Genomic DNA, 12,024 nt, shown 5'->3' with positions numbered 1-12,024 from the left:
CCGTGGCGCCGCGCCTCCGCCGCTTGCTGTGGCTCGCCTGCCTCCTGCCCCTCGCCCCGGGCCTGGTGGCCGCAGGTAAGGCGCCAGTGCGGGGCCTGGGGGCGATCTGGGAGCTGGGCATGTGGCGCCCACCACCTCCTCCCCCCCGGGACGCCCCTGCGGCGCCCTGCGGAGTGGGGGGCGGGCGCAGGGGTGTCTCCTGGCCTTGAAGTCGCCCCTGCTCTGGGGAGGCTCCTGCGCCCCTTGGTTCCTGCCAGGTCAGCCGCGCGGGGAGCTGGCGCATCTGTCTGTTCAGGGCCCCGGGGAACATGAGCCCCTGGAGGTAGGAAGGCGGAGGCAGGGGAGCTCTGGGGTCGCGCCACAGGCCCCCTTTCCCCGCCCCCCCCAAGCGCGGACACCTTGCCCAAAGAGCTGCGTATTGCCATAAAACGTCTCCTTTCCTTCTTCTGGAAGCCAGTCTGCCATTTCCAGTCTGGAAATGGTTTCCAGAATGAACCCAGAGCCGCGAGCACCCCCACAGCCCACCTTCCTTTGGGACATATTTTTGGAATAACTTGCGTACTAGAAGATTGTTGAGAAATGGGTAGGCCCCGTGAGTCATAGCCACTGTCAGGGGTTAAACATGACCCAACATTCGTCATTTAGACCACCCCAACCCCACTCCCACATCCCCCAAATTAAAGAGAGTAAGGAAGAGATTTGATGCAAAATTTGTAAGAAAAATGCCACGCGAGGCAAGATTTAAACTCTGCATCCAGAAAGGAGAATTTTGTAGTAATTGTGCCATTTCAGGGACACCTGCTTCTCCGTGGAAATTCATTTTGGATCGAATCCCCTCTTTCAGGGACCCTCCGTTTGGGTTCCGAAGCTGTAAATCTTTACAGGGTGGGAGGTAAGGGGGGATGCCCAGCTTTCTCCCATGGGGCGGTTGGTGGCTCCAACCGCTGACCTTTTCTGACCTTTTCTTAGCAGTACACCACTTAACCAATCTGCCACCGCGGAGCCTTAAAACGTGTGCCTAGAAATCAGCAGTGCGTCCAAATGACTTGAAAAATGAGTGGATTCTTTGAAAGGTGCCCAACGGTCGTCACACCCATGCTATGGCTGAAATTCCGGGAGCTGGGAATGGGGTAGGGGGCTCAGGTGGCGCAGTGTTTAAAGCATTCGGCCGCTAACCGGAAGGTGGGCCCTGGGAACGCATCAGCCTCTGTGCAGAGGCAGGAAGATGAGGTGGTGTGCATCCCTCAGGCCTGGGAAACCCAATGTGGGTGGAGGGGTGGGGATGTCCACTCTGCTCTTACAGAGTCACTGGCTGTGTTGACAGTGACTCCGTGGCAGTGAGTTGGGCGGAGCTTTTTTGTGGGGAAAGAAAAAGAGGTTTAGATCACCTGTCTGGGCTACCCTGCACCCCCCGAGTTTTTGTATCATAAATCCTGGTGCTAGACATTGGACCCCAGACTCTGTAAACCAGACTTCAGAGGCACCTTTAGGAAATGCCAAAGAGGCTGGTGAAGCCATTTTCTAGAATGTTCTGGGCCCCATATGCTGTTTTGTCAGACAAGATGTGTATGGTTCACACAGAAACCCGTCCATGCCGAGCCCCCTGGGTCTAGGCCTGGACTTGGCTTCCAGATCTGGAAAGATACACATGGGTGAATCGGATGCAGACTTGACCCCTTCATCCAAACTTGGGTGCTCTGGACCAGTCTAGGAACCTCTGAGGAGAGGCAGCAGTGTCCCCCGGAGCTGCCTGAGCTGCTGCATTTACAAAACCAGCTGGAGAAGGGTGACCTTGCAGTCTCCTTGTGAAGAGGTGGACAAGGGAGGGCAGGGAGAAGTGGTGGCAGCTGTGAGCTGGACCAGTGTCTGCAGCATCAGCAGCCACAACCCCTCCCGGCTGCCCCACACTGGCTTGCTGACAGCTGATGCTATTCCCATGGCAACAGATCTGCTTGGTACTGACATGCTCCTGTCTCCCTGCAGACGCTGGATGGCCATTAGGATGTAGCTGAAATGTCCCTGCCTCCTGCCAGCCTCACTCTGATCCACGCTCCTTTTAGAAGGAGCAGCAGAAGGGAGTAGAGAGGGTGCTTACCAGAGGACTATTGAGCCCAGAATCCCACTGTAGCCTGGCTAAAGGGAGGGGATGGAGTCAGCTCCAGCCCAGTGCAGAGGAGTCCCTCAGAGTTACACAAACCAGTTGCTTTCTTCGTTTCCAGCTCATTGCAGTCTGATTCATCCACAGAGGAGGACTGTATTCGTAGGATTTCCTTTTTTAAAAAAAAATAATAAATAAATTGTAGTTTAGGTGAAAGTTTACAAAGAAAATTTGTTTTCATTCGACAATTTTTACATATTCTCTGTGACACTGGTTGCAATCCCTTCAATGTAGCAGCACTCTTCCCACTTCCTCCCTAGGTTCCCTGTTTCCATTTGTTCTTTTTTTGCCCCTTTCCTGCCTTCTGAGCTTTGTTTTGGGGCATCCATGGTGCTTTCTCAGTCATAGGACCCAGTCATAGGCACCCTGGTGGTACAGTCTGGGGGGAGGTGCCCTGCTACCCCAAAGGCCATGCGTCTCTGATGGTTTGACTCTAACCAGCGGCTTCTGAGGAAAAAAGACAGTCTCCTCCTGGGTGAGTTACAGCCTTGGAAACCAGTAGAGGCTCAGCTCTGAGTTGGTCCCAACTTGAGAGCAATGAGGGTTTTTCCAGCCACTCCAGGAGCCAACTGCCTCATCTTCCTCCCATGGAGTTGATGGTGGTTTCAAACTGCTGACCTTTTTGTTAATAGTCAAATGATAATCTAGAGAGCTCTACTGGCCTATTGCTCCTCTCCTCTCCTCTTTCCATTCTCTCTCTCTTTTGCAATATCCAAAGCATTTTATTGCAGATTTTGGAGAGCAGAGATAAACGTCTCAAAAACCGCCTCCTTCCTGTTTATTCTCTGAGTGTTCATTGTATGTTTAATACTCTTCTTTATCAGTATAATTCAAAGGCATCTATTCTTCTTCTGTCATCCTTAGTCATTGTCCAGCTCTCTGATGCAACGCAAAGACCATGGCCTAGATCAGGCACACCTTAGTCCCTAGACTGATATCATTTCTCTTCAGTACTTTGGATAGTTCCCTGACAGCAGACTTCCCCAGAGCAATTTGTCTTTTGATTTCCTGACTATTGGTGCCAAGAGTGTTGATCGTGGAGTTGAGCAAGCTGAAATTGTTAACAGTTGCTCTGTAGCATTATCAGAACTGTCACCTTCAGGAAGATAACCAGGCTGAGATTCCATATTCTGCAGGTTTGAACCAGTGACCGTTGCTCACTGAAATTTGTGGCTAGTGCAATTCAGAAACACAAAATTCACATTTTAATTATATGCAAGCAAGTTAACTTACTTCACTAAAGTTTGTTTACTCATGATGAGGAACTCCTAAAAGAACCCTGGAGGTACAGTGAGTTAAGTGTTGAATTGTTGAACCAAAAGGTCAGTGGTTCAAATCTACCTTGGCAGTGATATGAGGCAGTCAGAGCTCATAAACATTCACCGGCTCAGAAACCCTTAGGCAATTCTATTCTGCTCTGGAGAATTGCTATGAGTAGGAATTGACTCAATGACAGTGGTTTTAAGGAAACTTGATTAATGTCCATTTACTTCCATGTAAACTACTGTACTGGTCAGGGGGGCTTGAGCCCAGGGAGTGGGTCTGTGTTACTGGGTACCAGCAGCATTTAGGAAGCGGAGTCTTTTCAGTGGTATATAACCTACAATTAATGTGCTTGATTACTCACTGAAAAGGCGGAAGTTTGAGGCCACTCTGAGGCACCTCAGAAGAAAAGCCTGGTGACCTCCTTCCAAAACAGTCACCCATTGGAAGTCCTAGAGAGCCCAACTCTAGTCTGACTCGCACTTGACCCTACCTGGATTTACTGCTAAAGAGCTTGGGATGTGGAGTCAGTTAGGCCCAGACTGCAGTGAGGCCCGAGCAAGCCACATAAAAATCCTGAGACCCAGTTTTTCCATCTGTAAAATGGAACCGCAGAAGCCATCCCAGAGGGTGACAGCCAGCAGGCAGGGAGGGTTCCTTGCTGCTCTGTGCCCTGAAACACTCTAGGTTTCCAAACACTCTATGTTTCCAGGCCTGTATGAGCTCCACCTCACTTCTGATGGGCCAGCCACCACAGGGGCTGAGGTGACCATCTCAGCCAGCTTCGTGGCCAGGGACAATGGTAGCCTGGCCCTGCCTGCTGATGCCCACCTCTACCGTTTCCACTGGATCCACACGCCGCTGTTGCTCACCAGCAAGACTGAGAAGGCTCTTCGCTCCACCATCCGCGTGGTCAGCAGTGTGCCCGGCGACTTGCCAGTCTCCGTCTGGGTCACTGCGGCCAATTGCTGGATGTGCCAGCCTGTAGCAAGGGCCTTCACTGTCCTCCCCATCACAGGTAAGGATAGTCTCTTCCATTCTCAGCACAGAAAGACGTCATCATAGACATGCAGATCAGATCTGGGATTCCATCTCTGTTGTCAGTCGTACTTATAAAGTATCAAAACCCAGAGTACACAGTGCTGGCAGAGTTGTCCTGAAATGAACACGTGAGGGTTTCAGGTACAATGATTTAAGTTATCATTCACTCAATGATAATTTTAAAAATACATTAAAAACATATGTTGTTGTTAAGTGCCATCAACGACACACCTGAACACTTGTATAACTTTCATCGTTTCTCCAGGTTTATAGGGTTTCCAGAGGCAAGCTATTTCAGAAGTGGATACCACTCCTGCTTCCAAGCTTGTTTTAATAGGGGAGCCCCACCAAACACTGTAACCATTTTCACATTTGACACATCAGTGTCACAATGTTCAGCATACAGCAACCATGAGTTAACTCTGTACAGCAAATAGACAGACCCGTGATATACTACTTAGAAGATTGTTTGACCAAAAACAATTAAAACCAAGCCTGAGGGCCACAGATTAAAATCACCCACCTTTGACTTGGTAGCATCACTTTCTATCCACTAGGCCAACAGAGCTCACTCTATGTTGTAGTTGTTAAGTGCTGTTGAGTCGTAGACAACTCATAACGAAAGACCTGAACACCTGTATAATTTTCATATCTTTTTTGATAATGCTTTAAAACGTCAACAATAGTTATATTTGAGTGTTAAGTTTCTTTTTTAGCTTTTCCGTGTTTTCCCAATTATCTTGAGCATGGTTTTTGGACCCAGTGCTCTGCACACTGCATTCATTATTGAGCTGCCAACTCGAAGGTTGGCACTTCAAGTCCACAGGTTGCTTCTTAGGAGAGAGAGAAATCAGCCGGGTCTATAAAGGTTTTCAGCCTCAGAAAGCATTTGGGGCAGTTTTCATCTCTCATTTAGGGTTGCAGAGGACTGAAATAGGCTTGCCAGCAGTGGGTTTGGTTTGGATACTGTCTGTTTTGGTGATGGGAAGATCAGCAATGAAGAATTATTTGTAGGAAAAAAGACAAAAGGGTGGCACACACCCGGCCTAGCATGTGGAGTGTGGAGATGAGAGCAGCAAAACTTCCCATTCAGGGCCGGAGGACTCACTTCACTTTTCTTGTTTTAAACAAAAGTTTTATTGTGATCTGAGTGAAATGCTACAGAGCAAAGTTGGTTTTCTATTGAGCAATTCATACGCATTGTGTCATGTGTCATTTGCAGTCCCCACAATGTAACAGCATCTTACCATGTCCTTGCTATGTTTCCCACTTCCATGTAGCCTTGGTTTCATCTAACATTTCCAAGCATTTTCCCAAAATGTCTTTCAAAGCTCATGCCTGTGCATTTCCTCCTGGTCCTGGGAATCTTCTGTCTCAGAAAATTTGAGGTCCTAGCAAAAGGGGGTGTGAAGTTGTACACATGACACAGTGATTCTCTGATGTGTCCACACAGCGGGGTGACAACATGGAAGGGGTGTTTCAGGGGCATGTGGGAGCTTGTTCTTCACTCCCTGGCTCTGGGGTAGATCCAGAAGGTCGGGGACAGGGGACACTCTGCCACCTAGAACAAGGCCACTCTGTCCATCTCTGTGGACTCACCCCCTCTGGTTTCCCCTAGAATTCCTGGTGGGGAACCTCGTTGTCACTCAGAACAGCTCCTTGTCCTGGGCCAGCTCCTACCTCATCAAGACGATCCTTCAGGTCTCCTTCCTCCTCCACGACCCCAGCAACTTCTTCAAGTCCGCCTCGTTCCTCTACAGCTGGGACTTCGGAGATGGGTATGTCTGTCTTGGCCAGAGCCGCTGCACTGTTCCAGGCCCTTGCTCTGTAATCCCATCTTTACTCACTCACTTTTGCTTTAAATATGCCTTGAGCACTTAGTCTGTGCACATTTGGCGTTCTGGGGGGCTCTTGAACCAGCCCTGCCTTCCAGGTGCCTGGAGCCTCATCTAGGAGACTTTCGGTGCCTTTTGAAGCTATTCAGTCAAGTTACAGGTGGGAGAGCTCCAAGTGCTGGTACTGTCAGCAGCCAGGAACCGGCAAGAAGAGAAAGCTGTAGCTTTAGGTGGTGTACCTGTGGGACAGGTATGGGTCTTCCTGTTATACAGAGAAGAAAAGTCAGCCTTAGAGTTAGATAGAAAATCCAGAGCTGAGATTCCAGTTGTCTTAATTATCTTGTGCTGCTTTAACAGAAATACCTTAAGTGAGTGGATATAACAGACGACACTATTTTCTCCCTGTTTAGGGGGCTAGCTGTCTGAATCCAGGGCACCTGCGCTAGGGGAAGGCTTTCTGTCTGCATCAGCTCTGGGGAAGGTCCTTGCGTCCTTTCACTATGTGTGGACCTGCCACCCCTTGTCTGTATCTGTGAGTCTTGGCCTCAATCTTCCCCTGGGTCTAGGAGGTTCTCAACTCAGGGATCCTGGATACAAAGGATGCCCTCCACTCCTGACTCATCTTTCTTGAGGGTGCAGAGGTCCCTCTCTCTGCTTGTTTAAGCTCTTCGACATCTCAGACGAGCTTGACTGGAGATACAGCCTAACCTTGTGAATTATTAACATCCTACCTCATTACTATAATGACCTCTAATCCTGCCTTGTATTATCACCTTATATTAAAGACAGCGATTTAAGTCAGTTTGCAAGACAGAAAAATTATATAACATTGAGAATTGACATATATTTTGGGAGAGATGCCATCCAGGCCATACTTCTCCCCTGGCCAGCTTGTTCCTGTCTTTACCGTGTCACCTCTCCCAGTTTCCTGTCTGGGAGCACAGAGTGCATCTCTGGCAGGTGAAACGTACCTGTGTCTAGGAGTTCTCCACCTCTAACATCCATGCACTGAGACGCCCAGCAGCCAGTCCACCTAAATGCAACATGGACTTCCGACAAGGTCTCCAGGGGTGCCTGTGCCCTCTGGTTGTCGGCAATATGGGTGGGAACAACTAACCCCGGTTAGCTGCTTGCATGCCCTGCCTCCTCCCTGAGCCTTCTCCTGACCTCTCTTGCCTCAGTTTTCTCCTCTGTGGAGTGGCAGGGCTGGGCTAGCTCACTGGAGCCCCCGCTGGCCCTGGGCCTGCGGTAGGCATGGTAGAGGACAGGCAGCATGAGTGGCCACCTGACTCGCACCTGGAAAGAGAGACACTGCTGGAGCCTTTCTCACTTTTCCCCCTGTGCCCCCCCCCAAGGACCCAGATGGTGACTGAAGACCCCGTGGTCTATTACAACTACTCGCTCATCGGAACCTTCACTGTGAAGCTCAAGGTGGTGGCTGAGTGGGAGCAGATGAAGCCGGAGGCCAGCAAGGGCGTCCTGCAGAAGACGGGAGACTTCTCAGCCTCTGTGACACTGCAGGGTGAGTCTGTGGGTGGGGCTACTGCAGGCAGGGAGCCCCCCAGGGACCCATCCTACCAGGTCTTGGACAGAGCTGGCCCAGCTGGGTACTGGCCACGTGTCCCTAGTTCCTCTCTGGGGCAGCTTCTGTTATTATTCCTGCTTTGAAGAAGACAGGTGACACAAAGTCGCTCCAAAAGGCTGGAGATTCAACTCCACCCAGGGGTGCCTGGGAAGAACATTCTGGTGATCGGCTGTTGAAAATAAGCCCTCACCAACCCCAGGGCGCGCAGTCTGCTCTGACACAGAGTCAACTCAACTTTATCTGACCTGGCTGCCAAGTGGCAGAGCCAGGATTTGAACCCAGGCCTGTCAGCCCCGTGGTCTGAACACTTCAATGAGTTGGCACTTTGTCCCCCAGGCACTTGCCCTCTGGCCAGGGCTGTGATCAGGGGAGGATGGCTGTGGGCACAGCCCTTTCCTGCTCAGAGCCATCTGCATGGAGGCATCATGGTCTCCAGCCTGGGATCTAACTAGAGGGGCACTCAGGCTGGAGTGGCCACCTCCTCCTATTATGGTGCTTTCCTCATGTGACCCAGATGCCCCACAGTGCCAGAGGGCAGGAGAACTGGCGAGGGTCAGTAATCAGCGAGTTAGAGAATCCTTAGAATTCCCAGTGAGGTCTACAGTGTCAGTGGGAGATCAGAGAGCCAGGAGGGGTCCCACCGATCAGAGGGGTCAGGGAGTCGGCAGGGGCCCCAGGGAAGGGGTGGGGCTCACAGGCCAGCCCTCAGTCAGTTACTGGTCACTGGAACATGGCTGCCTCCTTTACCTTCCTCAGTTCATGTGGCTCCAGGGATGGGCAGTCAGGGCCAGGAGGCTCTCTCTGGACACAGGAGAGGACATGGTGATGGTCACATAGCCACAGACTGGAGGCCTGAGCAGATAGATATCCTCAGAGCCCACGTCTCACAGGGTCCATTCTGTTTTTCAGAAACCCTGAAAGGTATCCAGGTTTTGGGCCCCAGCCTCATTCAGACCTTCCAAAAGATGACGGCAACCTTGACCTTCCTGGGAAGGTGAGTGGACCTCAGAGCCAATCATGGGCCCTGCCCACACACTCTGCAGGTAGTGCTGGGCCTTTTCCATCCCCGGGTGGGCTTCCAAGTGGGGCTGATGGCAGGACTCTGTCCTGTGACTATGCTGTGGAGACCACTCTGTTCAGCTCCGTAAAGGGCTCTGGAGTCTCCGTCCCCCTAGCCTTTCTCGGATTTGCTCTGTGCTCATATGCCTCGTCAAGTCACTTCTGAAAAACTATCCCCTCTCCCTGCAGCGCCCCGCTGACCATGTGCTGGCGCCTCAAGCCTGAGTGCCTCCCGCTGGAGGAAGGAGAATGCCATCCGATATCAGTGACCAGCACGACCTACAACTTGACACACACCTTCAAGGACCCTGGGGAGTACTGCTTCAGCATCCACGCTGAGAATGTCATCAGCAAGACGCATCAGTACCACAGGATCCAAGTGTGGCCTTCCAGTGAGTGACAGCTGCCTTCCTCTCCAGTGTCATACAGGCAGCCACGCCAGCTGACCCAGTGCTTCCACTTCCAGGACCCTACTGCCAGCCCACCCTAGCACGTCGTCCACAGCCAACACCACCACATCCCCGATGACGCTCCTGACCCCAGCAAGAACACCGCCATTGATCAACTCTGCCAGTATGACCAGCTACTCACTTTACTATCAACACTGACTCTACCAACCCAATACCACACCAGGCAGCTCTCCCAGTCCCCGTATCACCACTATCAGTCCACTACCACCACCACCAACACCACCACATCTACTCTCAACACTGAACACTGCCATGACCAATGCTGCCTGGGACACTACTTATCACTCTGCTATCAACTATGTTATCACTCAAGTTTACTAACTCCAGGTCTGCTATCAACCAGCTTTATAACCTCCAATTGTTATTGTTATGTGCCGTCAGGTCATCTACGACTCATAGCAACCCTGTATACAACAGCTCTGAACCCTGCTCTATCCTGAGCCAGTCTCCCTGTCTCTGACACACCTACTCCCACTACGCCAGTTACTATATCAATCCATCTCATCCGGGGTCTTCCTCTTCTGTGCTGTCTGTCCCTCCACCCTTCCATGCATGATGTCCTTCTCCAAGGACTGGTCCCCCCTGGCCATGTGCCCAAAGTACATGAGATGGAGCTTTAAAATCCTTGCCTCCAAGGAGTCTCATGGTTTCACCCTCTCCATGACAAATGTGTTTATTCTTCCTCTCTCATTCTTAGCCACCATCCAGCTCTCTGAGGCAAAGGAATTTCTGAAGGTAGGGGTATCACAGAATTCATGGACATCTTTTAAGACTCACGCACATCCCAACTTGGGATACATTACACATAAGGGAAATAATAACATTGGTGGAATTTTCTTCCTAGCTTTGACCTCCCGAGAGCTGGCATGTGGCTGCAGGGACTCCAGTCCTGGGTCTGGCTGTGACCTCTCTCCCTCCCAGGCATCCAGCCCGCTGTCTTCGCTTTCCCGTGTGCCACGCTCATCACGGTCATGCTGGCCTTCATCATGTATGTGACCCTGCGGAATGCCACGCAGCAGAAGGACCTGGTGGAGGTGGGTGCTCGGGAAGCTGGACGACCACAGGGTCCTGACTAGTGAGGATGTGGGCCGTGGAGAGGATATGGGGACGATACAGGAGCTTAAAGTGGGCTTTGATGTCAGAAGGAGACCTGTGGCTGGAGGTGATATGCCCAAGACAAAATCATTGGGTCGACTTACTCCCTTCTGACTTATATTTGTCTGGGCTCACGCATCCCCTGGAGGTGTGTCTGTGAATCACTGAGAGAAAAGGCAGCTGATGGAAGGAGACCAGGGGAACAGAAAGGCCTAGAGAAGGAGCCCTGTGTGGTGCCAGGAAGGCATTTCCGTGCCTTCTCCCACCGGGCAGATGAGCTCGTAAGGCCACACGAGGGCCTCCTGGCGGGCGGATGATTGACCCCTGGGGTTTTGTTCACCATAGGTGGCTGATTTTGACTTTTCCCCCATGTCTGACAAGAATCCGGAGCCACCGTCTGGGCCGTGGTGCCGCTGCCAGATGTGCTGTGGGCCCTTCTTGTTGGACACCCCAGCCGAGTACCTGGAAATCGTCCGCGAGAACCACGGGCTGCTCCCACCCCTCTACAAGTCCATCAAAACGTACACAGTGTGAGTGCCCCCCTCCCGTCCCACCTCAGTGTCAACTGACTGCCAACTTGGAGCACCCGGAAGGGTGGTGCTGCTCAGAGCAGGAAGAGGTCATGTGTGCAAGGTGTCTTTGCTGGCCATCTGTCTGTCCATCCCTCTGTAAAGTCCAGCCACTGCCACAAGCCCCATTCAGTCACCCTACCTTTCCTCTGAAGAGGCCTTGAGCAGAACTCGGACACCTAGCATTACTCTCATCCAGGTGTTCCTGGCTGCCTCTCATTCATTCCTCCCGGATTGGGATATTTGCCATTCATCTGGGTTCACCATTCCCCCTCCTGGGCAGCACTGTTTATCCCAGAGAGCTCAGGGGAAGTCAGAAGGCTATACAATTTAGAATACAGACGTTCAAATCCCACACAAAGACATATATACACATGTGTGTCACGTGGGCATCTCGGATTCATCGCCCTGAATCAGTTTAGTGGTTTCTGGGATGTACCTTGAACTAGAATGAAAATGGGGCTTGACTTCCCTCTGCCCCAGCAGCTCCTGGGCCTGGCGCCTTTGCTGTCTACCCGTCATTTTTGTGGCAACATGATCCCATTTCAGGGCCACGCTGCAGCCTGCCTGCTTGCTGGTGGCTGGTTTGGGCTAGGACTACCATAGTGCTTTATCAATATCAACTTATATTGTGACTCGTGAATTCAACTTGAACTGGGGGATGGCCTTGAGCTAAGAGAGCTGGGCCTAGTGGGAGACTTGAGAAGAGAAAAGCAGGACTGGACAGTTCTCCCACCCCTAGCCGAGGGCCTGGAAAGGCAGTTCACGTAGAGGTGAGGTTGTGGGGAAGAGGGGGAGAGGGGGCTCCAAGAATCAAGGGGCCCGGGAGCAACACACACGAGCTATTTGAAGATAGGAGGAGGATGTCCAGGGCTCTGTCACAATCCTCGGCTCTCAGATGTCCTGTGGGGAACAGCTTCATGGTATCATACAGCTCTTCCTCATGAAA

The 12,024-nt window shown here is 51.6% G+C and overlaps 1 protein-coding gene across 1 annotated transcript in view; it reads left to right on the top strand.

Moving 5' to 3' along the window:
- The window catches only part of TMEM130 (transmembrane protein 130), a 17,864-nt gene extending 6,824 nt beyond the window's left edge, over nt 1–11,040 (top strand). Inside the window, exons 4-11 of the mRNA XM_006889768.1 lie at nt 3–75; nt 4,134–4,439; nt 6,081–6,240; nt 7,653–7,819; nt 8,792–8,876; nt 9,131–9,333; nt 10,333–10,445; nt 10,852–11,040. Of these exons, the coding sequence (XP_006889830.1) occupies nt 3–75; nt 4,134–4,439; nt 6,081–6,240; nt 7,653–7,819; nt 8,792–8,876; nt 9,131–9,333; nt 10,333–10,445; nt 10,852–11,040 (1,296 nt within the window). The remainder of the gene's footprint in view (nt 1–2; nt 76–4,133; nt 4,440–6,080; nt 6,241–7,652; nt 7,820–8,791; nt 8,877–9,130; nt 9,334–10,332; nt 10,446–10,851) is intronic.
- The last annotated feature ends 984 nt before the right edge of the window (nt 11,041–12,024 follow it).

The sequence above is a fragment of the Elephantulus edwardii genome, unplaced genomic scaffold (genome assembly GCF_000299155.1).
Source record: "Elephantulus edwardii isolate Elephantulus edwardi_28Jun2011 unplaced genomic scaffold, EleEdw1.0 scaffold00080, whole genome shotgun sequence".
NCBI classification, from domain to species: Eukaryota; Metazoa; Chordata; class Mammalia; order Macroscelidea; family Macroscelididae; genus Elephantulus; species Elephantulus edwardii.
This window is presented reverse-complemented; position numbering and strand designations above follow the sequence as displayed.